This window comes from Setaria viridis, chromosome 2 (assembly GCF_005286985.2).
Source record: "Setaria viridis chromosome 2, Setaria_viridis_v4.0, whole genome shotgun sequence".
NCBI classification, from domain to species: domain Eukaryota; kingdom Viridiplantae; phylum Streptophyta; class Magnoliopsida; order Poales; family Poaceae; genus Setaria; species Setaria viridis.
Window position 1 is genome coordinate 2,620,554 of NC_048264.2, and position 25,245 is coordinate 2,645,798.

General features: G+C 45.4%; 4 protein-coding genes and 1 non-coding gene across 5 annotated transcripts; all 5 read left to right on the forward strand.

Annotated features, from left to right (window-relative positions):
- The first annotated feature begins 956 nt into the window (after positions 1-956).
- Positions 957-4,910, forward strand: LOC117842543 (uncharacterized). Its single transcript, XM_034723018.2, has 2 exons — positions 957-1,444; positions 4,573-4,910. The coding sequence occupies exons 1-2, from the start codon at positions 1,067-1,069 to the stop codon at positions 4,642-4,644; spliced, it is 450 nt and encodes a 149-aa protein (XP_034578909.1). The 5' UTR covers positions 957-1,066; the 3' UTR covers positions 4,645-4,910.
- Positions 4,911-6,580: 1,670 nt separating this feature from the next.
- LOC117843208 (uncharacterized) lies at positions 6,581-7,555 on the forward strand. The gene has a single exon (XM_034723769.2). The coding sequence runs from the start codon at positions 6,684-6,686 to the stop codon at positions 7,182-7,184; it is 501 nt and encodes a 166-aa protein (XP_034579660.1). The 5' UTR covers positions 6,581-6,683; the 3' UTR covers positions 7,185-7,555.
- A 4,707-nt stretch (positions 7,556-12,262) lies between these two features.
- Positions 12,263-15,517, forward strand: LOC117842189 (uncharacterized oxidoreductase At1g06690, chloroplastic). Its single transcript, XM_034722559.2, has 10 exons — positions 12,263-12,618; positions 13,480-13,571; positions 13,665-13,702; positions 13,791-13,952; positions 14,043-14,065; positions 14,144-14,215; positions 14,323-14,490; positions 14,718-14,800; positions 14,902-14,964; positions 15,128-15,517. The coding sequence occupies exons 1-10, from the start codon at positions 12,381-12,383 to the stop codon at positions 15,311-15,313; spliced, it is 1,125 nt and encodes a 374-aa protein (XP_034578450.1). The 5' UTR covers positions 12,263-12,380; the 3' UTR covers positions 15,314-15,517.
- A 4,205-nt stretch (positions 15,518-19,722) lies between these two features.
- On the forward strand, positions 19,723-23,414 carry LOC117842087 (transcription factor PHYTOCHROME INTERACTING FACTOR-LIKE 13). Its single transcript, XM_034722437.2, has 9 exons — positions 19,723-19,905; positions 20,012-20,098; positions 20,207-20,678; positions 20,771-20,869; positions 20,953-21,018; positions 21,107-21,172; positions 21,281-21,574; positions 21,661-21,826; positions 22,686-23,414. Exons 2-8 carry the CDS (start codon positions 20,052-20,054, stop codon positions 21,787-21,789), a joined length of 1,173 nt encoding a protein of 390 aa, XP_034578328.1. The 5' UTR covers positions 19,723-19,905; positions 20,012-20,051; the 3' UTR covers positions 21,790-21,826; positions 22,686-23,414.
- An 890-nt stretch (positions 23,415-24,304) lies between these two features.
- Positions 24,305-24,391, forward strand: TRNAM-CAU (transfer RNA methionine (anticodon CAU)). Its single transcript is given in 2 exon segments — positions 24,305-24,342; positions 24,356-24,391. It is a non-coding gene; the product is annotated as a tRNA-Met (tRNA).
- Positions 24,392-25,245: the final 854 nt, after the last annotated feature.

Below are 25,245 nucleotides of genomic sequence, written 5' to 3' on the forward strand. Positions count from 1 at the left end.
GTAATATAAGTTCATTTTTCCTTATCTTATAAATTTTTTAAAAGAATTGTGAATTCAACAAGAACAATGAGGATGATCTACTTAATCCATCATTTCAGATAGGTTAGAAACTTAGAACCCACCCCTACAACCATGGGAGTGCAAAAAACTAATTAAGGATGTTCGTCATGGCTAAGACTAAAAACAAGTACTACGCTGACGATGAGGCTTTTATAAGTAATTTCTTCTCAGACGAAAAAAAAAGAAAATTAATTTCTCATGAATGCAAAGTTAAGGCTTCAAAACTCATCTATGTGAGAAGTTTCTCTTGCGTTTCAATACAAGAACTATTGTTTATTCCATGATTATATTGATGTGCCAACTAGACGTACAACTTCTATCTGAAATAAGTCTCAGACACATTTCTAAGAAAATTTCTTTTCTTTGAGAGTACAACAGTTCATTCCAGAATTTATCCCTAATTGACATATACTACTCAATCATATGTAGCTTAATCGATTAGGGTCTATATGTATTGTTCTCAAGCAGCCAATTGTGTATTGTGCCCCATAATAATAATTACTGAATTTCCCTAACAATTAATATTAGGTTAATGGGACGACTCTATGCTATTCCAAGATCAGCACACAGCTTATCGTATGTACTAGTCGTTACTCGTTAGGTACACTACAGGCAGAGGAAAATAAGTCCACAGTTGTTGTACTTGCACGGTTGTGCCTAAGAAAACATGCCTACCTCAGCTTGTCAAGCAGAGGTCCTAAGACCATCAGGAATTCAGAACGCAGCAGTCCAACATCTCGCGTCATGCAAAGTGGTTTCAGCAGCTACAAGAAGGTGAGCTAATCAACCAAACTCCAGCGAAGCAGCCGCCATGGCTGCCCATGCTTTTGGAAGGCCAACAACCAATGCCACGTGGCGACACAGTTCTCAACTTCTGAAGCTATAAATTGCCCGGCAAAAGACCCGTGTCCTCGCATCTCCAGCAAGCAAAGCGGCTTCAGTTTCTATCTAGTTCTTAGGAACTCTTCCTGTTAACCTAGTAGCAAAGAGAACACCAAGATCAGTCATGGCTTCCGCCTCGGCTCTCTTCGCCACGGCGCTCGTCATGGCGCTCATGCTCGCCGGCAGCAGCACGAGCCACGCCGCGCGCCACCTCGCCGACACGACTCCGGCAGCAGCGCCCGCCGCCGTGCCGGGCATCCCTGCGGTTCCGAAGCCGCCGGTGCCCACCGTGCCCGCGGCCGCCCTGCCACCGATGCCCGCCGTGCCGACGATGCCCGCGGCGGCAGGCATGCCACCCATTCCCGCGGTACCGGCGGTCCCCGCGGTCACCGTGCCACCGATGCCCACTGTACCAGCTGTCCCCGCGGCGACCCTGCCGCCGATGCCCGCGGTGCCCACCGTGCCGAACGCGGCGTTGCCACCCATGCCTGCCGTCCCCAAGGTTACCTTGCCGCCGATGCCTACCGTGCCGAAGGTGACGCTGCCGCCGATGCCCTCCATCCCCAGCGCCGTGCCGATGCCGTTCTTGGCGCCGCCTCCTTCGGCGTAATCAAGCATGCGCGCAGTGCATGTGTGGAGACGCTGAGTGTCCTCTGTCAATTTCCCATGTCTGATTGTTGAGTCGTTCGTTCGATCGAGTATTTGCTGTATTTTCATGAACAGATTTGTTGGAGTTTCTTTCTTGGCTTCCATTTGATTTGTGTGTTTAATTTCTATTGTATATGTATTAGTTGGAGAGGTCTCAGGTTTTGTCATTGATTACTTTGTACGTGTACAGAGTGATCAGGATTCTCGTGTTGTATATGGATTCAGTTTGGTGACATTGTGTTTCATCATTGTATAATGGAAGTACTCATATCTTCTTTGCAATCTTACACTGAATTTTGCCCCTGCAAAAGCAAAAAAATAAAAAATAAAATAAATCTTCTCTTTCAACATACTTAGTTTTAGAAGGCCTTAAAAAGACAAGTTGGCTATTGATGGCTAGTGCGGAAAAGGCCTTAAAAAATTGTCCAAATGTTATTCCTCACAATATTGTGGATATAATGCCATTGATATCACAGGAGATGGCATTAGCCTAACACATTTTCATCACAAGATGTAACATGCATGTTGAAACCATTTTGTATCATTGCCAATTAATAATTAGTCATGACATTTACATAAAAGCCGAAGCAATTTCGTATGGATTATCTTATTGTCATGTAGTTCTATGCGCATGAACAAATATTTCAGGAAATTAAAAAACATCTAATAGATGTAAAATTTGACTACAAAAATTAAAATAGGTCTTATATATGGTGTTAGCAGTTTTTTTATGGTCAACCCCACCTGATTTGCCCGGGTGATAGGTAGAATTCGTTTCTACGTTTTACATTGTCGCATATTACATCGCGTCCGAAAACAATTGGCACCAGACATTAGCGACATGAGCCGAGCACCTCGGCAGCCTGCAGCGCCATAGCTGGGCATCGCTCCTGCAGTGTTGTAGTGTTTCCCGTAGCATCCACCGTACCACTCGCCCCGAAACACACCTTCATTCCACCGCTTCCACAACTGCCAGCAGCAGAGTACAAGTGCTCCTCTGGAATCCTCGCTGGCCGCTCCATCGTCTTGCACTCATGTGGACAGTGGCAGGTTGAACCCCAGCGCCGACCAGAAGGACCTCGCGAACGGGCAGCTGAAGAAGATGTGTTGTGCCGTCTCCTCTGCAGCGTCGCATATTTCACATGTTGCATCCTGCTGGATCTGCTTCCCCCACAGGTTGGCTTTACTTTGCACTCGATCACTGATGAGCAGCCAGCCGAAGAACACACCATCATATCCAACAGCGGAACCAGTTGGCCTAAAACACACAAAATCTCAAGCAGTCAGAAAGTCTTCACAAAATGGTCGTTGTGTGCCTCTGCTGCAAAATAAAAAGCAATATCTTACCTTGGCTCATTGGATGTGCAGCTTTAGCTTACCTCTCGGTCTCTCCCCGGCTGGGCTCATTCATGGTGTGAAAATAAAGGTAGAGTAGCATGGAAGCCCCACTCAAGGTTTAAAATTTTGGAGAAATTTCACAAACTTCATGCTTTGAGCCAAATAGTCAAATAAATAATTTGAGTCCAGCAATTTCATTAATTTAAATTTTGCTTGCGTTATATAGCTTAGACGAACCAATTGCAGCTTGTAGCATAGCCGGTGGGAGGCTCCTTCCCCATGAATTCTTTCTTGAAGAATAAGGAGAGAACCAGTAACAGTAAGTTATAGATCATGTTGAGTACTGCGTCTATAAACTTTATTAATAAGCTTTACAGAAATTTAAATTTGCTAATTTTTAAAAAAAATTGTGCCCGGAATTTGGAATGTCCCTGATGACTGATGAAATTTGGAAAACAAAATTAAAACCCTGGTCCCACTATCCTACAAAAAAAATCACACATGCATATGAGTTCCACAGGAATTTTACAATAAACTTTTGTCCTAGACCTTTTCTTTATTGCTATACATACTGACATCATTGGTCGTTGCTTATTTGTTAATCAAAGAGTTAAAAATCACTTTGTTATACCGGTACAATAGAGTCGTATAAACCATTTCTTTAAACAAATTGGGTAGGAAACTAGTCGATTATGTTAAAAAAAAGTTGTGTAAACCAATTGGATGCAGAGCATTTCCCCTTTTTACTAGTCAAACACATAAAGTTGTGGTGGGCAGAGGAGAGGACAACTGCCTACCCTCAACCTGATGCCTTTTTTCCATAACCTGAAGCTTTCTGAGAAAATCTTGTTGACTGTTGTTCTACCTAATGGTTAAGGAGAGGACTCTGTGGCTATATAAAAGTTCTACTGCTGACATGATCAGAGTTCAAAACCAACCATACCTGCAGATGCACAGCTTTGCTGTCATGCAGAAGGAAGGTGAGCTAACCAGAGAAGAAGCCCGAAACTGGCCGGTACCCACTTGGATCGCAAAGTTCATTGGTGACGAACAAATGGACACGCTGTGGCCTATAAATTGGCATGCATTGCCCATGTCTTGGCATCACCAGTAAACAAAAAGCTTCAGTTCCTAGCTAGTTCTTGATCTTGCAGCAGTCTTTCTAGCAGCTAGTAACCTGCTGCAGTGAGGACATCAAGATCACCCATGGCTTCCGGCTCAGCTCTCTTCGCCGCGGCGCTCGTCATGGCGCTCATGCTCGCCGGCAGCACCACGAGCCACGCCGCGCGCCGCCTTGCGGACACGGCGCCGGCAGCTGCTCCCGCCGCCGTCCCGGGCATTCCTTCCGTGCCCAAGCCTCCGGTGCCGACGGTGCCAACCGTGCCGGCGTCCGCTCTGCCACCGATGCCCGCCGTACCGACTGTGCCGGCGGTCACCGTGCCGGCAGTTCCCCAAGTCCCAGCGATCCCCGCGGCGACCTTGCCGCCCATGCCGGCAGTGCCGGCGATCCCCGCGGTGCCCGCCATGCCGAACGCGGCGGCGTTGCCCCCCATGCCGGCCGTTCCCGCCGTGCCGAAGGTGACGCTGCCGCCGATGCCCGCCGTTCCTAAGGTCACCTTGCCACCGATGCCCTTCGTCCCGAAGGTGACGCTGCCGCCGATGCCATCCATCCCCGGCGTGCCGATGCCATTCTTGGCGCCTCCTCCTTCGGCGTAATGAAGCATGGGTTCAGTGCATTTGTGGAGTAGTGTCTGCCATTGCCGATGTCTGATTGTCGAGTCGCTCGATCGAGTTTTCCATTTGCTTCCTTTTTAATGTGTGTGGTTTTGTATTTTTGCGTATTGGTTTGGAGAGGTGCCGGGTTTTGTCATTGATTACTTTGTATATGTACAGATTGAGTGCTCGACTATTTATGTGTATGGGTTCGATTTGGTCATTTGTGTTTCATTGTATAATGGAAGTACTTATGTCTCATTCGACAATGAATTTGTTTCATATACTGAATTTTGGCCCCGTAAAAGACAAACAAAATAAAATCCACTCTCATTCAACATGGTTAGCTTTAGTCCTCGCAAAAATAAAACATACATAGTGTCAAAAGCCACGTGTAACTGTCTTCTCGAAAAAAACAATGTTGCCATAAAAATGCCTAAATAATGCGCCCCTTGATTTACAAGAAAATGTAGATTGAATAATTCGAAGCGATGTCAGTTCAATATACTCCTTCCCTTCTAAATCATAGGTCTTTAAACTTTGTCCTAAGCCAAACTTAATCTGTTTATAGAAAAATATACTAGCATATAGAATATCAAATAAGTGCACTAACAAAATATATTTCATGGTCTATCTAATTATAATAGTTTGATATTGTAATATTTATGCATTTTTTATAAATATGATTAAAGATAAAAAAATTGACTCAAGACAAAGCTAACTTATGATTTGGAACGGGTGAGTAGTTGATAGGTGTATATAATCTCAGCAGGAAATAGTTAGTTTGACTCGAAAAAAATGGTCAGTGCACATCGATTTCTAAGAAGTTAATAATTATTTTTTCCTTTTAACACAAAATAATCATTTCTTATAATGATGAAAAGGTCTCAAATCCTCGAAAGACTGGATTCATCCAAAAAGAGAGGGAGAGCATGGAGGTCCCACCATGCTATAAAATTCACACACACGCATGAGCATGAGCTCCGAAGGAACTTTGCCCAAAAACGCAATAAATGCACATTTAGGAAGGCTTGGATTTATTATGTACTTATTTGGAAATTAAGGTTCAAATCACCTGGTCGTAAAAGAGTTGCGTTATGTAGCAAACCATTCCATTTCTTTAATAACTAGTCAAAAACTTAATAGTTTGTGGTAGGCAAGGGGCCTCAACCTGAAACCTTTTGAAAAATAATCTTGGTGACTGTTGTTCTCCCTGGCTAATGGTTAAAGATAGACTCCGTGGCCGTATAAAGTTCTGTTGGCGTATATTGTATTCCATCCATTTCAAATTGTAGATTATTTTTGCTTTTCTAGGTTTATAGATATTTCTATGCATCTAGACCTACACTATTTTGGGTGCATATATGTATCTAGAAAATCCAAAACGACCTACAATTTGGTACTTTTGGACCTACAGTTTGGTACGGAGGGAGTAATTAAGAAAAAACAACAAGATCCCAGATGTGTCAAAAGGATAACATTGTGTAGGCAGGTATGTAGTTGGAAGGACACAAGTGCCTTAGCCTCCACCTGATCGATGCCTTTTTTTTTAACTAAGCATCTGCTTGTTGACTGTTGTTCCACCTAAATACCTAATGTTTAACGAAAGGACTCCCGTGGCCGTATAAAATTATTCGTGTGCTGGTGTGATCATAGTTCAGAAACCAACCACCTATATGTGCAGATGCCCTTCGTTTTTTTAAAAAAAAACAATGTGCAGATGCCCAGCTTCAGCGTCCTGCGTGTTGATGTCATGCAAGAAGGTGAGCTAACGAGAGAAAATGCGTAACCGGCCGGTATCCACCTCGATCGCCGCATCTCCGCCTTCACCAAATTCTTGAACAACTGTCTCGGCATGGTGCGGAAGCTAACCAAAAGCTCATTTCTGACGACCGATTTGCACAAGCCGCGTGGCCTATAAAATGGCATGCATTGCCCATGCCTTTGCATCACCAGTAAACAGCTTCAGTTTCGAGCAACTTCTTGCAGCTATAGTGATCGACCGGCCGCCGTGACTCGTGAGCACATCAAGGTCACCCCCCATGGCCTCCGCCTCAGGTCTCTTCGCCACGGCGCTCGTCATGGCGCTCCTCATGCTCAGCGGCACGAGCCACGCCGCGCGCCGTCTCGCGGACGACGACACGGCTCCGGCGGCCGCGCCAGCCGCCATCGTGCCGGGTATCCCTGCCGTGCCGAAACCGCCTGTGCCCACGGTGCCTGCCGTCGCCCTGCCACCGATGCCCACCGTGCCTGCCGTCGCCCTGCCACCGATGCCCGCCGTGCCTGCGGTGGGCGCCGTGCCAGCGATCCCCGCGGCCACCGTGCCGCCGATGCCCGCGGTGCCGGCGGTCCCGGCGGCGACCTTGCCACCCATGCCCGCGGTGCCTACCGTCCCCGCGCCGAAGGTGACGCTGCCGCCGATGCCCACCGTACCTAAGGTTACCTTGCCGCCGATGCCCGTCGTCCCCAAGGTTACGCTGCCGCCGATGCCGTCCATCCCGAGCGTGCCGATGCCGTTCTTGGCACCGCCTCCTTCGGCGTAATCAAGCATTTGTGGAGTGTCCGCCATCTGCCGTTGCCGATGTCTGATTGTTTGGTCACGCGGTCTCGTGTGTGTGTGTGTGTGTGTGAGTGTGTGTGTGTGTGTGTGTGTGTGTGTGTGTGTGTGTGTGTGTGTGTGTTTACACTTTACAGGGCAATGTTATCTTGGCATGAACAGATTTGGTTGGAGTTCTTTTTTCTTTAATTCACTTTTGATGCATGTGATTCTATATATACATTTGTGTGTTTTTAGTTGGAGAGGTTTCGATTTTTTGTAAATCCTTGTGTATGTATTACAATTTACAATACGGAGTGCTCAGCTATCTCGTGATGGGTTATTGGGTTGGGTTGTATATGAGTTTAGTTTTTCCCACATTGTGTTCCTTTTTTTTTTGTCAGAATACGTTATCATCATTTTTCCATACACTGAATTTGCCTGCGAAAAAAGAATGATTCTTCCCTTGGGTATGTCCAGTTAGCTTCAGAAGGCACGTATAATGTGCATTTTGTGAAAACATTTGCGTGAAAATACCTAAAAATATGCTCCGATTATTAAAAAAGACATCAATGACATGTCAATTTAGGGGAGAACTCGGTGCAGCTAATTGATTTCATAATGCTATTTCGGGGAAAGAGGACTCTTTCAGCTAGGATTGTTATATATCTAATTCTTAATTCCCCAGTGGATTTTCCCATCTTTTTTCCCTGAAAATAATGAGGATCTAATGTCATCGCCATCCTAGCCCTAGACATTTTCTCAATATGTACCGAGCTCGTTGAATAAATTGCCCTGCTGTACACTATAAAAGCCAGTGCAATATCTATATGTTTTTTGCATCAGTTTTATATATTTATATTTATTAATATTAAAAAACACTATGTAATCCGAGAAGATTGTGTGCATCTCCCTCAACCGTGGGTACTTCGCTGCTTCGTCAGGTTACGGGGCGGTGGTGGCTTTCTGCTTCCGGGCCAAAATTAAATGGGCTGATCCTTTGTTGGGCTGACAACGGGAGGAATCCGAATGAAAGAAAACGCACGGCCGCAAAAATGCCAGGCCGTCTAGCAGCCCACGCGGCCGAGCAAAAACTCTCAACCCGCCGTGTGGACGTACAGGTCAGTAGTCGTGCCTGCACATTCGAAACTCTATACGTGGCGCCTAACCACATCGACTCAGCTGGTCTTTCTCTCAATGAGTATACTGTCATAAAAAAAAACCTAAAGTGTACCGGCTAAAAATTCAGAATTGATGTAGAGGGAGACCTAAAGGAACGTTATTTCCATATCGTCTTTCTCCTTCACCTCCCGCCTCATCTAGTCATCTCCATTCTTCTTTTTCCTTTTTTTTTAAGATAAAAGACCATTGTTGGTCCGGCTTTATAAGAAAGCAGGGGTTTCACTGGTATATCAGTTTACAAGGTTAAAAGCTTTTAGTGCCATTTAACTAGTATTTTCAGGCATATTCTTATACAAACCCGCCACTTAGCACCTGAAATAATCCAATATTCGCATGTGTGTTGTGTTTTGAACTGTATTGCATAATCATAGGAAATACGTCATAAATGAAGGGTTTTTCTACGAGCTGGGCCCGACTTTGAATATTGGAAGGCCCAAACACGAACATCGAACTACAGGCCCGCAGGAAGAGCTGAAACTTGTACGGGTCATATCTTCCTCATTCGAACTCTAATTGTGGTGAATTTACATGGAAAATTGCATAGCTCGACGAGATCTACAACTTTCGTATGAAGCGCTTGGGCATTGGAGGCCAAAATAGGGCAGGCCGATCAGCCCAGAGAGGTCTAGGGTGATCGGCTTGGTCCGTTTCTTGCCCCGATTGTCGTGCCAGAGGAAGCCCACGATGTTCCTAGAGTTATTTTCCAGAAGCTTGGCCTCGAAGGCACCCAACCGATGACACCACTATAAAATATCCAAAACTTTCAACAAGGAGGAGAATCCCGACGAGTTTAGACCCACCCGCCGTCGCTACAAGATGAAAAACAGGGATTAGATCAGATCACCGCGATGACCAAAGCCGGCGGGAGTCAGGAGGCACAAGGAAGGCCTCAGGCCGATCGGCCTAAGAAGCCCTAGGCCCTAGGGTGTTCCTACATCCCTTTGCCACCATCTTCGGTGACGACGTTCTCCAGAGTCTCCTTCACCCTTTTTTTATCAATCTCTATAATATGATGGGGTAAAGCCTCTATTCATCCCTAGGATTGTTTGGATCCTTGATATGTAATTGCTACATGTATTTTATGCCTATCAATTCTTCATGGTCTATGTCATTGCAATGCTTCATTCATATGTGATATGCACCCGCTAGGATTGAATCCCGATCTTTCGATGAGAGGCATGGGATAACTCGATTTGGGGATGGAGACGACGTTCACGGCCCGACTACAACCATCCAAGGATGCTACGCCTTAGCAACCGATACACCACCTCCAATAGTCACCACAATCTTGTGGAGCACGATCAACCAAACCACTAGTATAATTCCTGTAAGCAATCGAGGAATAAGCAAGAACAAGTAGAACAAGCAACTCGATTGCAAATGTGGAGATAGAAACCAATCCTAACTCACAAAGTTGGGGCTTTGAATCGAGTAGAACGGATGGTCTAGTCGACACACGCGTCTACAAGGAAGTAGCAATGGCTAAACTTTCAACAAAACAAAACCCAATCTGTTTGTGGTGGCTCTAATCCTTATTAATACCTAGGAAAATGACCGGGAGGGTGTTGGGGTCGTGCTCCAACCCTAGGACGTGTCCCTAATGGACCCAACTTGATACACGCCCATCGGGCCAAAATAAGGTGACACAACACCTTTGGATAGAAAACCTCTCAGTAGTAATTTGGTCATTACAGCCGCATCAGAAAAGATATGGACATGAGTCCAGATCCGTATGAAAATATACTTTGTAAGGATTCCAAAGAGTATTTGAACGCCCAAAACGGAATCCGGATGAGGTCGTGGCGGCCGTTGCAAGTTGGCGCAGAGCTGCAGTCCGAATCTAGCCCCAAAACATGTTAGATTGGATCTCTTTGTTTCCTTGGACCAAAAGTGACGTAGTGGCCTGGTGGAGGATGTTAAGAATACTTGGACTTGACCCCAATCTACTTCTTTGATTCTCCATACCTTCCATGTGTGTTTAACACTATTTTTGATCCACGTATGTATTTCTGAAATTGACAACGAACACACATCATGGTGCAACATCAATTCATCAAATGTATCAAATACAATCGTGGTAAAGAATTATTTCACCTGTGAATTAAAAGTTACTAATGTGGTTGTATCTGAGCAGGTAATGTCCTCATCAATATGCGTTCTAATCAGCAAATATTCTTAGTAGAGTTTGTGATAATCGTGGTGATTAGCTTAAGGTTGTTGAGTACCCCTGCGTAGTGACGGTATGCAGGAGGGAAAGAGCGGAGCGAGCACATAACCGCTGTGAAGCTAGTGAAGGCAACACCTCTTTTGTGTAGTAGATGCATATTCATGTGATGTGAACCTAGATCCTAAGGAGGGAACACATATCTATCTTTATTTTCTATCATGTATCACCCTTTGCATTTTGTTAGTTTAGATTAGTTTGTCTCTCTACGCAACTCATATTGCTTGATTATGTTAGTAAGATTAGTATAAAGTGAGAGCCAACATCCCACTTGTTCCACGGATTGATAAACTTTGGGGGGATATTTTTAAGGGAAAAGCTACAACTGATCCGTGCGTTTGCAGTTTACGGATTGACACGTTAACTACCGGCAACGATAAACTAACAAACAGCTAATACTTTAGCAAACCCAATCTACTCCTCTCTCTTAGCAAAATAAGCGACGCAACAGATTGTTTTAGGGCTATCGTAAAGTTGATACAGAAAGTTTAGATGAACTTCAAACTCTCTCAAGCACCCTCTGAAGCAGAGAAAAGAACCAGCAGAAATCGTGGGAACTAGATTTTGTTATTCCTTCTTTTTTCTTCTTTTTCCCCTCTTGAAGCTTCATTCCTCTCGCTGGACGTGATCCACGCAATTAGAAAGGTAAAGCCCAACAACAATTCTAATTAGCGTGCAATTCAAGGCAATATGCATGGATGCAAGCGCACAAGTTGCTGATTAGGCATTTTACGACCGTTAGACGTGACTCCTAACTCGTAAACGCGCTCGATATATCTTTACATCGACAGGAAACTACAACATCATAAAAGTTAGTTAGCGAGATGCACAACGTGCTGACCGCATAAAGTGATACGTAAAGGCATACTACGTCTTGAGCAGACTCCAGCCCTTACTGGCACGAGACTTGACAATATCTTTCACATTTATATGCTGATGGTTTATAGAAGGTAGGGGAGCTTATGCCCCACGCACCCATCCACACACACAACACCCATTAAATGTAGTTTGAGATGAATGGATATTGAGGATACATGTATGGAATTTCACTTATTTTTACTATAACTGATATGTAACATAAAGTTTGTGCATCTACACTACATGCTACATCATATTTTATGGTTACTTGTGAAAAACAGATCCATGATGAATCTTAATGTCAATCGGATCGCTTATCTCAAAATTTTTCGAAGTTTTCGAGTTTCATGAAAAATTTTACAAAAGTAGTTCTTGAAAAACTTTTACTTAGCAAGTTTTCCCCGCTCGTTGAGAAAGTTTTTTTTAAAAAAAATATAATTTCTATAAAAGATTTATCGAAAAGTTTTACTCTTTTTTGAAAAAAATAATATATATGTTTTTTTAGAACAAAATGCTTGAGAAGCAGTCATTTGTGCACAAGTTGGCATACTGTCATGACAAATTAGTAGGATCCTTTATCATATGTCAAGTTTTATCGTTATGTACCCAAAATTTTAGGTCACTCGCTCTGATGTGGTGAACCGGTGAACGGTGAACAGCTGAGGTGCGGAAAGAAAAAGAATAAACTGTATCAGGGCCTGCTTGTTCTGGCATCCGACCGAACCGAGCCAGGCGGACAACACGGCCCACAGGCACAAAGCTCCTCCACGAGTCCACGCTCGCTGCCCGCCACCGACCCCGTCGGTCCTCATCTCCTGGCCAGACAAATCTCGCGCCTCCCCGCCACCAGAACACCACGGCCCCCGCGCCAGAAACCCAGAGGAATCCACGGCGAGCCCGTGCACACGCAGCTCGCGCGGCTAGCTGTCTGCCACGACGATGATGGCCCTGCAGGTGGCCGGCGGCGTCCTGCCGCCCCTCCTCGCCCGGCGGGGCCGGCGCCGGGCGTTCCGGCCGCCGCGCGCGGTGGCGTCCGACGCCGCCGCCGCGGCGGCGGCGGCGAAGGAGGAGGACGGCAAGGTGGCGCTGGGAGGGTCAGGCGTCACCGTGACCAAGCTCGGCATCGGGGCGTGGTCCTGGGGCGACACCACCTACTGGAACGAGTTCCAGTGGGACGGTACGTGCTCCTCCTCCTTGCCAATTCTTGATTATTCAGGATTCCGCGAATCCCTCTCTCTGTTTTTCTCCCCTGCAAACTGATCGGTCGCTTAGTACCTAGTAATACTTTCCCATGTTTATAGCCTGGTAAAGCAATAATGCTATGCAAACTTGGTGTCACAATCTCTAGCCGCCCAGGAACAAGCAGTAGAGTGGCATCTCCAGCTGATTGTTGTGTCATAATAAAGTAGATGCAAATGGTACAAGGCATAGTTCTTAGATGAGTGAATCTTGCAGGACAGAGCACACCAACGCTTTTGCAAGTTAGCTCATTCCGTGATCTCTTTGCGCCCAGCTTGCTGCAGCTCTGAAACTCGGTTTAGATTTATGACAAATTCAGAACAAGTGTAGAGACACAAAATTACAGATCGAAATTTGATACTAGGATATACTGACCAAACACGACATGGTTCACCCCACCCCGGAGGACGAAAGAGTGTGACAAGGAATTCTGTACTTGGATTCCTCATTTCTAGCATCTTGTGGCCGTTGGTTTGGTTGGCCTCAAATCCTGGTCACACTTCCCATGCACATCAGGTGCCTGTTGCATTGCCCATAGGAGACCATGTACTGTCCATCTCACATACATGCTCCAACAGATATTTTTCTTGCAACGGCAACCAACGTATAGTTAACTACTGTCTAAAAGACTATGTAATAGTTGGTGCAACTGGCAAAATTGCTTTATACACTCTTCAGCTGTAAGCAAATATACTACCTGCCTTGCTTGCCTGCCAGTTCGGTTACATCATCATTATTTTTCAATTGCAAAACATGGGAATGGCTGATCTGACACGCACAAACACTCTAAAAATACCAGATAGGAAACTGAAAGCAGCGAAAGGAGCATTTGATGCTAGCATCGATTGTGGAATAACTTTCTTCGATACTGCTGAAGTATACGGAGCAGGGGTAAGAACCAAGATAGTTCTTCTTTTATATCCATTCCCCCAGATCATGTTAATGCAAAACTAGCATTACTTTCTGAACTTTTATGCTATTTAGGTATCAGGAGCTATAAATTCAGAAAGTTTGCTGGGAAGGTATGCCATGTATTGGTATTCTTAAATTCCCAGCAGTATTTACCATAAGTTTGCCAAATGCAGTTCTCAAATCCTCTCTTTCTATCAGATTCATCAAGGAAAGGCAACAAAAAGAACCGGTAGAAGTGGCCATTGCAACAAAGTTTGCGGCTCTACCATGGAGGTTTGGCCGTGGAAGTGTCATTTCTGCACTGAAGGCCTCATTAGATCGCCTTGGCGTCTCTTCAGTTGAGCTCTACCAACTTCATTGGTTGGCTCATCAGCCTTTCAACTGACTTTATTGTTTTTCCTCAGTTGACTCCATTAATTAACTTAGCTGCTCTTCGCATCTCCTTTTCAGGCCAGGGATATGGGGCAATGAAGGTATCAACAAAAAAAACTTATCACAGAAATATGTAACCCTCTTTAGGACATCAATTTCACTGTTCTTACATGGTTCAGGTTACCTGGATGGCCTTGGAGATGCTGTTGAGCAAGGTCTTGTAAAAGCTGTTGGAGTCTCAAACTACAGCGGTTGCTCTCTGACTTGAGAATTTAGATGATCTGATCTGTTTGGCTAGTTTCTTCTTTTTCAGTAAAACTAATTCAAGGTCATCTTCAATTTTCATAATCGGTACCAGAAAAACGTCTCCGAGACGCTTACGAGCGGCTCAAGAAGAGGGGGATTCCGCTCGCTTCGAATCAAGTAAATTACAGTCTGATATACAGGAACCCCGAGGAAAATGGTGTGAAGGCAGCTTGCGATGAGCTTGGAATTACTTTGATTGCGTATTCCCCGATCGCGCAAGGTAAAACAACTTTTATCGTGTACACATTTTTTTTCTTTATCGTTGTGCTGGTGCATAAGAATCGTGTCGAGTAATTTCCTATTTCAGCTAGCATTGTGTACTGTGTACACAGATTGCCTATTTCAGAACTGAATGGCTTGCTTAATGGATGCTAAAATCGACCTTTCAGCTGTATTGCCTTATATGAAAAACCCTGTCCTAATGGTTTATCTGTTTTCTTGGTTCAGGTGCTCTGACAGGGAAATACACACCGGACAATCCCCCGAAAGGGCCTCGAGGACGGATATACACTCCAGAGTTCCTGACCAAGGTTGCATTTCCAACTACTATTATACCGAGACTGGTTGTGCCTTGTTCCTTGCTACTCTGTAGTCTGTACCCACTGAAAGTCTCTTTGATGATGCCATGCAGCTCCAACCGCTTATTAACCGGATCAAGGAGATTGGAGGGAACTACGGGAGGACCCCAACCCAGGTGCAGAGCTCAACTGTACAAACTGCAAAGTGCAGGCATCATCGGCAAACACATTCACATATTCAGACAGTTCTTGGGTGTGCAGCACTCTGCTCGAGTAGTACAATGTCAATTAGTCTCTGATGACATGTGGTTGCTGTGCGTTTTGAATCGTGGTTGTCAGGTGGTGCTGAACTGGCTGGTGTGCCAGGGCAACGTGGTGCCGATTCCCGGGGCGAAGAACGCGGAGCAGGCGCGGGAGTTCGCGGGCGCGCTGGGGTGGAGCCTGACGGGGGAGGAGGTGGAGGAGCTCCGCTCCATGGCGCGCCAGGTCAAGCCCGTCATCGGCTTCCCCGTGGAGAAGCTGTGACGAATTTTGGATCGATGGCCATCAGTGGCATCACAAAGACCTCATGACAAACGAAGTAGTAGTAGTACAGCATGTATAGTACTGTAGTATGATACAGAATTACAGATAGGTCGACAAGCATACCATTTCGCAATGAAAACGAGAACATGCATTGGAAAAACAGAAGAAGATTACTAAGGGGGTGTTTGGGATCCTGGAGCTAAAGTTTAGTCCGTGTCATATTGAATATTCGGATGCTAATTAGGAGGACTAAACATGAACTAATTACAAAACTAATTGCAGAACCCCTAGGCTAAATCGCGAGACGAATCTATTAAGTCTAATTAATCCATCATTAGCGAATGTTTACTGTAGCACCATATTGTCAAATCATGACTAATTAGGCTTAATAGATTTGTCTCGCGATTTAGCCTAGGGGTTGTGAAATTGATTTTATAATTAGCTTGTGTTTAATACTTCTAATTAGTATCCAAACATTTGACGTGACAAGAGCTAAAGTTTAGCCTTGGGATCCACACCCCTATAGTTGATGCGTTGGCCTCGCTGCTCTTTTTGTTCGTGCTGACTGCTGAAGTGCTGAGCTCTGGGGCTGGGCGCCGTTGGATGCGATGCTCACGTGCACGGCTGCAGCCTGCAGAGTCTTGTGATGGCGTCACCCAGCGCCAGACGTCCCTGTGCCGCTGTGCGTGTGATGTGATGGTGACCTCCTGCAAAAGGGAGCTCCCTGCTCTGCTCGCCGTGTCGATGCTGATGCATACGCACGCACGCATAGGAACTTTGATACTATGTAAAAAGAAGATTTCCCATCACATCAAACTTGCGATACATGCATGGAGTACTAAATGTAGATGAAATTAAAAACTAATTGCACAGTTTTGTTGTACTTTGCGAGACGAATCTTTTGAGCCTAATTAGTCAATATTTGGACAATAATTCACAAATACAAACGAAACGCTACAGTGTGCTACAGTGCTGTAACAGTAATTTGGCACCTCCCAAATTCCCCAACTAAACAAGGCCCAGCAGAGAGCCATCGCCGGAAGGAAGCATGAAAAGATCTCCGGCTCCTCCATGTGCAGCTTCAACCTAGCAGGCAGCAAGCCTCGGGTCAGCGCAGCATCAGCACAGCTGCACAGGGACCCGACGACCTCTCATATCCTATATTTGGTTTATTTAGGAGCTTCAATTCTTTGGAAATTCAGATTAGAATAAATTGATCAATAAACCATATGGAATCCTCAGGAACTGCTGGCTCGTAGAAACACGTGCTTTTACCTGAGACTGAAGAAAAGAAAGGCTTCTTTACTTGTTGGCATCTGGACTCATGCCATGCCCCAGCAGCAGCGATGGTGATGTGATGCCACGAGAGGCAGAAGAGCAGGTGCCATCCCATCAGCATCAGCACGTCCACGACCGCAAACACCGTCTCTCGAGTATGGACAGGCAGGGAGTACGGGCCTTTGACCCTTCGTCCCCGGCGCCGGCGAGCCGGAGCCGGTCGTTTTGTTGCACTGAGCCTGCAGGGCAGGGGTGGATGACGCATGCGTCCGCGTCCCCGGCGACGGGATCACGGAGACGCAGCCGTCGTGCCCGTTGTGTGCCCAGTGCCACGGCGCAACCCTTTGGGTTGTCCGCGCTACACCCGTGTGTCCACCCACCTAGCACTCGGTGCAAACGTTCACGGTTTTAATTTTTTTTAACAAATGAATACTGTATTTTTACTGATGTATAGTATATCAGACGCTACGGCCGTGCAAATTAGCCCATTCCAAAAGGGAAAAAAAGATCCCCTAGAAGTACAGTGTCTATGAACAATGTTGGTCACAAACTTCAAGGTTTCTTTTAACCACACAATCTCATGACAATTGGTACAGCACTACATAAAAGTGTATAATTTTTATAATGCATGTAGATGGAATTCTTTAATTTGAACCATTCATCATTTAAGTAAATCTACCAAGATTGATTGTATGTAGATAATGAATTTGACGTGAAAAGTATTATCATGGTATAACAATTTTACATTTTTCATCACCATGTTCATATCAAAGGTCACGATTAAAGTTTCGCAATTACGCTAGGTTGATGTCTTAAAGATCTTTTTTTTTTCCTGAAACCCCAAAAGATTAATTTTTGCTGATATCAAGTTTAGAATACTGGACCATGGCGGTGGCGTCCATACCGTTGCAACACAAATCAAAGCGGCTGCCGTTTAGTTCAGATTTTAATCTTTTAACCACGATTAAAAAATCTTAAATTTGGCTCGCCTTTACGTTCGTCACAACCAACACAACACCGTTGCAACCAGACGTTAGCATGGCCCATAACGCAGCCATTTGGGTGTCCTCTGGGGCCCACACGTGTCCAGTTGCCACACTGGCACTGCTACTACTCGTGAAGATCACGAACGCTGCAAAAATATCGAAGTGCAGCCGGAATCGGGTCCCAAGTGGTGTTCAGGGTTCAGAGCAACTGGGGAGTTCTTCCAACTTGTTCAGAACTGACAAGGGCTCCATCAAACTGGAATCCAAGCCTGATCCAGAAATCCACAAGGAAAAAAAAAACACATTGCTCCTGTCCTGTACCACCAGTAGTCCAGTGCAGCAGTGAGCAGTCAGCAACTGGCGACTGGTGCTGTTTGTGCGGAGGAGTTGCCGATTCCGAGGGGTTAGACACCGGTTTTTGACACACGAGGAGAGAGAAAAGGATCGCTGATAAAGTGCGTTGACCACAATTTTGAGAACATATGGAAGACCGAGCGAGTGCAATACTAAGCAGAATCGACTCCACCAAATAAAAGAAAACGTAGAAATTTATCTTTAGTAGTTTTTAGAAATAGTTGTAATAGTCATGTCGTTATCGATTACGATTTTATCTTGCTCTAGGGCATAAGTATAAACCCATAAGCCTTGTAAAGAATAATCATCAATTAATCAATACAACATTTCGGCACCATGCCATCAAAACCTAGGAGTAGGAGTAGAGTAGATTCGATAAATTCCTTCTAGCGTGCAAGACTGCATCGGCTTTGATCTTGGACGAGCTCGTAAGTACCGTCACCCGGTCATTACGACCTCTATCAAAACTTTCTAAATTAAGTCTTATATTCTGATATTGTCGTGTGGCTAGTTATCGAGTTATCTTAGATTGCAAGTAGAACTTTGTAGGCTTTGTCTAATATTCTAATTGTTTTCACGTTGCTCAAGTTATCGAACGGTTTAGATCTGGTTATGTAGCTCCCTTGCCTTGTTTAAACGTTCACAGTTATCAGATCGTATCAGCTGGTAGACTCTCCATGCTTTTACTGCTTGCTTTTTATATGCTAGGTTCGATAGATCTTTACCCATGCTCCTCATATTGCTAACTGTCAGGCCTCTGACGTCAGCATGCTACCATTGAGAGCCGATGCTTCGGTCGGGTCTTATACTTATCTCACGTAAGCATGATGACGTCATTGAACCGATAGGGGCCCATGCGAGGCCTTGCTGCCGCGAGCCTGTCTGTTAAGATTAACGGATCGAAGTTAATGTTCTCTCACCGTGTTACCTTGTCTATCTTAAGATTAACGGATTGACGTTAATTTTCTCTCACTGTGTTACCTTATCTATGTTAAGATTAACGGATCGAAGTTAATACCCTCTCATCGTGTTACCTTATCTAAGTTCAATCATACGGTCAAGACATTGATTAAACTTTGTTACCTAAATAGGCTCGTAAGCGGTACACTAGAGGTCTTTGGTGATTGTGCTCTAATCTTTTACGTTGTCAAATCGAGGTTAATGCCCTCTCATTTATGTTGTCTTGTCTAAGTTCAACACACTTATCAAGACATTAATTAAGATCTGATAATGTATCTGGCTTGCGTATAGTCAGCATCGCCTGATCCTTGTTGCTATGTTCTAATCTTTTAAGGTAGTAGATTGATACCAATGCCCTCTCATTCGTAGTATCTTGTCTGAGTTCAATACAATTATCAAGATATTGGCTAGATCTGATAGCTTATCTAATAAGCGTGTGGTTAACAGGACTCTCCTTTTATGGCTGTTATGTTATAGTGCTTTATCTTAGTTCGTCGGCTGACACAGCCGATGGCACATGTCATTAATATTTTATTCATTTATACCGTATGCTTACATTAAATATCTATGTATATTTTAAGAATGCCTACCCATAAGTTCGAGAGATTTCGTCGCCGATTGGCTCAGGATTTAATGTGTACCACGTCAGCCAATTTGAAACTACGTTGGAGTTAAACAGATCTCCCCATTCCTCCACGTTGTTTAACGTCGAAGCATGAGGTCCATATTTTGAGTCGAGGTGAGCTGACGGCGACGCGTCCCGGCCCAAAGATCTCCGACAGCGATGTCAACTCCTCCCCTCCATACAAATGCCGGACGACCACTGCTACTGTTCTCCCCTCTCTCCTCTCTCTCTCAAACCGACGCAGCCCACGGGTTCTTGCGTTCTCTGAACCTGAAGAGGAAGGAGGGAGAGAGCGAGGGAGCCCGGTTTCGGTTTGCGGCGGCGCACCACACGCGCCTCTGATCGGAGCATCGCTGGTAGATACAAGTTGCGGAGCTCTACAAGAAGAGGTCAGGTTCAGAGCTCAGCTCGTCGATCAATTAATTGTTCGCTGCTCTTTTGCTGTTTCTGCTCTACAGTAGCATCTTGTGTCTGAAATCGGGGTATGGGCGTTAGGTACCTCGGCGAGCCCGGGTCCAAGAAGTGGATACTCGCCATGGACGGCGGTGAGAGGCCGGCGGCGAGCCAGAAGAGGCCATTCCCGTAACCAAACCTTCCCCTGCTCCATTGATTTCGAGTTGCGTGTTTTTTAGTTCGAGTTCTTGATGCGTGCAAGCTTTGTTCTGTTCCTGTCCAATCGGCGCGGCGCAGCCCGGACGGCGAGCTCGTGGAGCTGCTGTGGCAGGACGGCGCCGTCGTGGCGCACTCGCAGGCGCAGCGGGCCTTCGCCGGCGGCGACACGGGCGCGAGCGGCGTCACCGGGGAGCCGCTGCCGGTGTGGCTCCCGTGCGGCGGCGGCGAGGGCGGCGGGGACGTGTACTCGCAGCTCTGGCAGAGCATCGTGCGGGCCGACGGGCCCCGGCCCCGGCCGCCCGCCAGGAGCGGGAACAGCGGCGCCGGGTCGAGCCGGACGGCCGGCGGCGAGGTGGGGTCCAGCTTCTGCGGCAGCAACCTCGTGGCGGCGGCGCTGCACCTGGACGACGACATCGACGACGTAGCGGCGCTGCCGCCGCCGCCGCCACCGGACGAGCCGGGCGCGGGCGCGGGCGCGTCCACGTCCAGCGGCTGGAACAGCAATGCGCTGCTCAAGAGGAGCAGGGACGAGTTCGATAGCCGCGACGAGGTTGTCCTCTTGATTCTCTGTCGGTGACAGTGCGTTTCAGATTGCATAAATTCAGTTCAAATTGGTGAGAGAAAAAAGAAAAGCATTTGCAGGACGCCGACTTCGACACCGTCGACGAGACGCCGCCGTCGAGAAGGCCGGCGTCCAAGCGCAGGACGCGCGCCGCCGAGGTCCACAACATGTCGGAGCGGGTATGTCTTGGGACCTTCAGCTGGTGGTGCCATTTGCAGCTACCATGGTGTGTTCTTGATTTGGTTGATGTCTCCTGTTGCAGAGGAGAAGGGACCGGATCAACGAAAAGATGAGAGCTTTGCAAGAACTGGTGCCCCACTGCAGCAAGGTCTGGAAACAATCTCTTCCCCACGCTTACGTTCTTGTCCAATTTGATTTCTGTTCTGACAGTAGTGTTGATTCGGACAATTGTTCAGACCGACAAGGCGTCGATACTAGATGAGGCAATTGAGTACCTGAAGTCCCTCCAAATGCAAGTTCAGGTCTGAAATGCAACTCCCAATTGCTCTACATATATGCAACATTGTATCCTTCTTGATCATTGCTTGAGTAGTCTTGGTATGTAAACTGATCTGTTTCCTGTGGCTCAGATCATGTGGATGAGTACTGGGATGGCGCCGATGATGCTCCCGGGTGCTCACCAACTCATGCCTCCGATAAGCATGGGCTTGAGTTCAGCTTGTATGCCACCTGCGGCGCAGTTCCTCAGTCAGATGCAAAGAGTACCACCCTTCATGAGCAACCCGTTGCCGAACCAAATGCCTCAGATCTCATCTGCAGCTACCAATGCACCCAATGTGACAAACCAAGTTCCAAGCAACCGCATGGCCCAGCCGAGAAATCCCTTTCTTCATCCTAATGATGCACTGACATCAACACCTCAGGTTACTGTCGGAATTTTCCCTCCTTTATATTCAGAATATTCAGAAACTTCACACCAAGCTTAGCTCAGGGTCCAAATTCTCTGCAGGTGCCAAGTTTATTTGGCTATGGACCACAGATGGCACAACAGAACGAGATTCAAGAGTTACTGGCTTGCACCGCCCCTCCAGCTTTAGGGGTCGAGCCACCGTCTTCCTCTGACGCAACCGGAACGTAACACTAACACCACCACAGTCCAGTAAGATGTTTTACAGGTAAATGCACAGTTTTGTTATTGGTAAATTGAAATGCAAATGGATGTGCACACAACTGATTACCTAATTGCATCACCTTTTTAGCATTTCAGCTTAACTTATTATAGCATTCCAAGTTTGAGCATATTAAATTGTCGTCACTTGGTCTTTTAGAGGAAACATTGTCGTCGATTGATCTGATACCAGCATCGGATAGATAAGTTTTGACATTTAGTTCTTCTTTGGCGGTTTGCAGTCCTATCTTATCACTAGATGCCTAGATGAACTAGGCTGCGGCAGTTGTACATCCATTTCACTCAATCGCTGTTGCATTCAATGGACTGTTCTGTCAAATTAGCGGAAACAAGTGGACTAGTTTACAAACAATTGGGTTCAGCATTACTTTCTTGATACCGACAGGATAAGGAGTGCAACAAGGACTTGCATCAGGGCAGCAAACTAGTGCACATACTAGCATCATGAGTTAGAACCTTTATTCTGCTCTGCATGTATCAACAACCAACATCCGCGTAGCGTAATCTCTGAAAGAATTCATAAATTGGACCTGCTCATTTGGCCGATCCAGAGGCTAATCATACCAAATAAGGCTTGACCATATGGTATTTGGGATCTCATACCATTCCACGTTCTATATAATTTTTTCTACTAGATTGACAATGCAAACATAATATAAAATGTCAGGGGAAAACCGACGCGTCTGTCACATTCTAGCACAGCGGGGTATATAGAATATCTCTCGGCATATAAAAATCTCTTGCATTCCCTAGAACTATAAGCAATACATAGAATATTAGTAACGAAACTATATTTTGCTATTTCCTTTTTCTGATCATCTTTGACCCGTTCGCTATGTGTGCAGTGATCAACCGGCAAGCAGCTAGGGGGAATGAACAGAAGAAGTCAATGCAGGTGGTCCTGCAAGAATCAATTGGATACTAAGATGCAGTGTGCTGTAAGGCCATGGGCAGATCATGCAACCTTGAGATTTTTGGGAACCTCTGAGCATCCAACACGTATGCGCGGTGGCACTGTGCCGACATGATACGGTTCTTATCTGAAGAATAGTCTTGGAGGCTTGAACATCACCTTTCTGTTTGTGGAAGGATTTGGTCTACATGAGACGAACTTGGCGAGGCCATCAGGAGATGTGCTCCTGCTGATGCTTTGGACATGGAGGTGACATGCTGGATTGGTAGCATCTCAGAAGCACAAGGATACAAAGAATCGACGTTCTTTTCCCTCCTTTTCGCTGATGTTACACCACTGTTACATTGTGCCTGATGAGTGCATCTGGTGAGCTCTTGAGGGTTCTTTTCCAACTTTTACTCCAGCTACTGGTGCTTCAATTGGGTGGCCTCAAGGAACATGATAATGTTTGCAAGGGTAAGAATTATCCTTTGCTGTTAGGGCACATGGCATGGCTGCAGGGTTTCATTTCATTTACTGGGACCCGATGAACTTGGGCATCAGCTGTAATTAGATTTCACTAGAGTTTGATGCTCAGATTTATGAAATCAATATCTGAATCTGAGCATTTTTTTTTCTGAATCTGGAGAAATTTATGCAAACCAAAATCTGTTCCAATTTCCTTTTGCTTGTACGGTTATTCTATTCTACTGGGCGGGACACTTGCGGAGATCGAACAAAACAGCATCATGTTGCATTCGTGCATGAATGCAAATCATCAACATTATTGGAAATTTGGACATGCACAAATATCGCGCGAATTCCGCGCTATGAACTGGTGTCCGCCACACCTACATGGATCTAGCTCCAGGCGCAGTTGCTTTCGCCTTACCTTACATGTAATGATACACTTTTCCTTGTCCTAAGTTAATAGGAGAGTGACGGACCAGTCCATCTCGTCTGCACATCATCTGTGGTATTGTGCGTCCATCACAGTCGCTGTCGGTTGAGATTGGAACTTGGTTTTTGCAGTTATAGGTTGGGATTTGGTTCTCAAGATCGATTCGGTTGCGTATTCTTTTCTTTATATTTGAGATTGAAAATTACATCTGACATCAGAAAAGGGAAAAAAAACGAAAAACATGAAAAATTATATATTCGAGCTGACGTTCTTACCAAATGGATTGAAAGCAGGTTGAAAAGAAAATACAAGCGGCAGGCCACTAGCCCATTACCATGCCGAAAGGATGATTATACAAAACAATGTAGTAAGCCCTAGTGAGACAAGAATGATTAAGAATTTAAATGCCACTACCACCATGAAAAGGCTTATGTTCTTTGGTCTAATGTCCTCTTTGAAGCGTGCGATCGTGTTGCCACTGGATAAGCTCGATTTTTTGTGCCCATCACGCTGCTTGCAATCCCCTCGATCCGCATGGTGCTTGTAGATACAATGAACATGCACGCATAAAACTTCACTATCGTTGAATCGTTTCAAAAAACGAAATAATACTTCACTAATTCCTGAAATAATATGTTTATATACCTTTTTTACGTAGGAGATGCATCAACGGGGTGGTGGCGCAGTTGGCTAGCGCGTAGGTCTCATAGCTATTGCGAGTGATCCTGAGGTCGAGAGTTCGAGCCTCTCTCACCCCAATTTTTTTTTGTTCGATGTTTTTCTGGGTACCTTCGGATTCAGATATTCAAGAAGCGCATGTTTTCAACATAAATGCTAGTACAAGCCCAACGCACACCCGACGGTAATTCTTTAAATTTCATATCATACTGATCTCGTAAAGAAGCGAAATTCCAGTGTCCTTTGAGATGCTATTTCATAGCATAAGTGATAATTTACTGATTACTAAAATAGCAACAACTCTCACGGTTAGTTTGGTACGTTCTTTAGAGGACAAACCTGTCAAAAAAAAAGAGGCAGAGTCATAGTTGATGCCACTTCACTGGATCATCCGAAAGCATCAGTGACAAACCATTCACATTTCTATAGAGTATACTCAGGAGTACTTTGTATAAGCAAGAGCATTTGGTACATAAGACTGATCCATTGGAAACAAAGCTGCATCCAGTACTCTAATTACCTCCTAGGAGGTAAGAGTTTAAAGAAATCATAGCCGTCAGCTTTTAGATTAAATGAAACATTAAATAGTAAAAAAATTAGGAAAAAAAACTCCAGAATATATCTGGCGTCCATCACCCAGAGCATCTCTTCTTCATTACCCACTTTGCATGAGGAATATCTTCTTCTTCTTTTTGTTCTTATTAACAGTAATTAACGAAATCTTTTATTTTCCGGCGGCACACAACAATGTGTTACATGCATGTGCACACATTGTTTGCATGATGTGGGTATGCAATTATGCACGGTGGTTCTATTCACGCCGTACATATTGCAGATACATGTGCTTTTTTAAGGTACCCGTATATCTATACGTACATATAGGCAAGCAGATATATACATGTAGGGATCTATCACCACTCACCAGGGACGGAGC

Coding starts and splice junctions, on each gene's coding strand:
- LOC117842543 (XM_034723018.2), top strand. CDS start 1,067: ATGGCTTCCGCCTCGGCTCTCTTCGCCACGGCGCTCGTCATGGCGCTC. Junction 1,445..4,572: donor CCATGCCTGCCGTCCCCAAG/GTTACCTTGCCG, acceptor TTCGTCCCGAAG/GTGACGCTGCCGCCGATGCC.
- LOC117843208 (XM_034723769.2), top strand. CDS start 6,684: ATGGCCTCCGCCTCAGGTCTCTTCGCCACGGCGCTCGTCATGGCGCTC.
- LOC117842189 (XM_034722559.2), top strand. CDS start 12,381: ATGATGGCCCTGCAGGTGGCCGGCGGCGTCCTGCCGCCCCTCCTCGCC. Junction 13,572..13,664: donor CTGAAGTATACGGAGCAGGG/GTAAGAACCAAG, acceptor TATGCTATTTAG/GTATCAGGAGCTATAAATTC. Junction 14,801..14,901: donor CTCCAGAGTTCCTGACCAAG/GTTGCATTTCCA, acceptor GATGCCATGCAG/CTCCAACCGCTTATTAACCG.
- LOC117842087 (XM_034722437.2), top strand. CDS start 20,052: ATGGACGGCGGTGAGAGGCCGGCGGCGAGCCAGAAGAGGCCATTCCC. Junction 20,870..20,952: donor TCCACAACATGTCGGAGCGG/GTATGTCTTGGG, acceptor CTCCTGTTGCAG/AGGAGAAGGGACCGGATCAA. Junction 21,173..21,280: donor CCCTCCAAATGCAAGTTCAG/GTCTGAAATGCA, acceptor CCTGTGGCTCAG/ATCATGTGGATGAGTACTGG.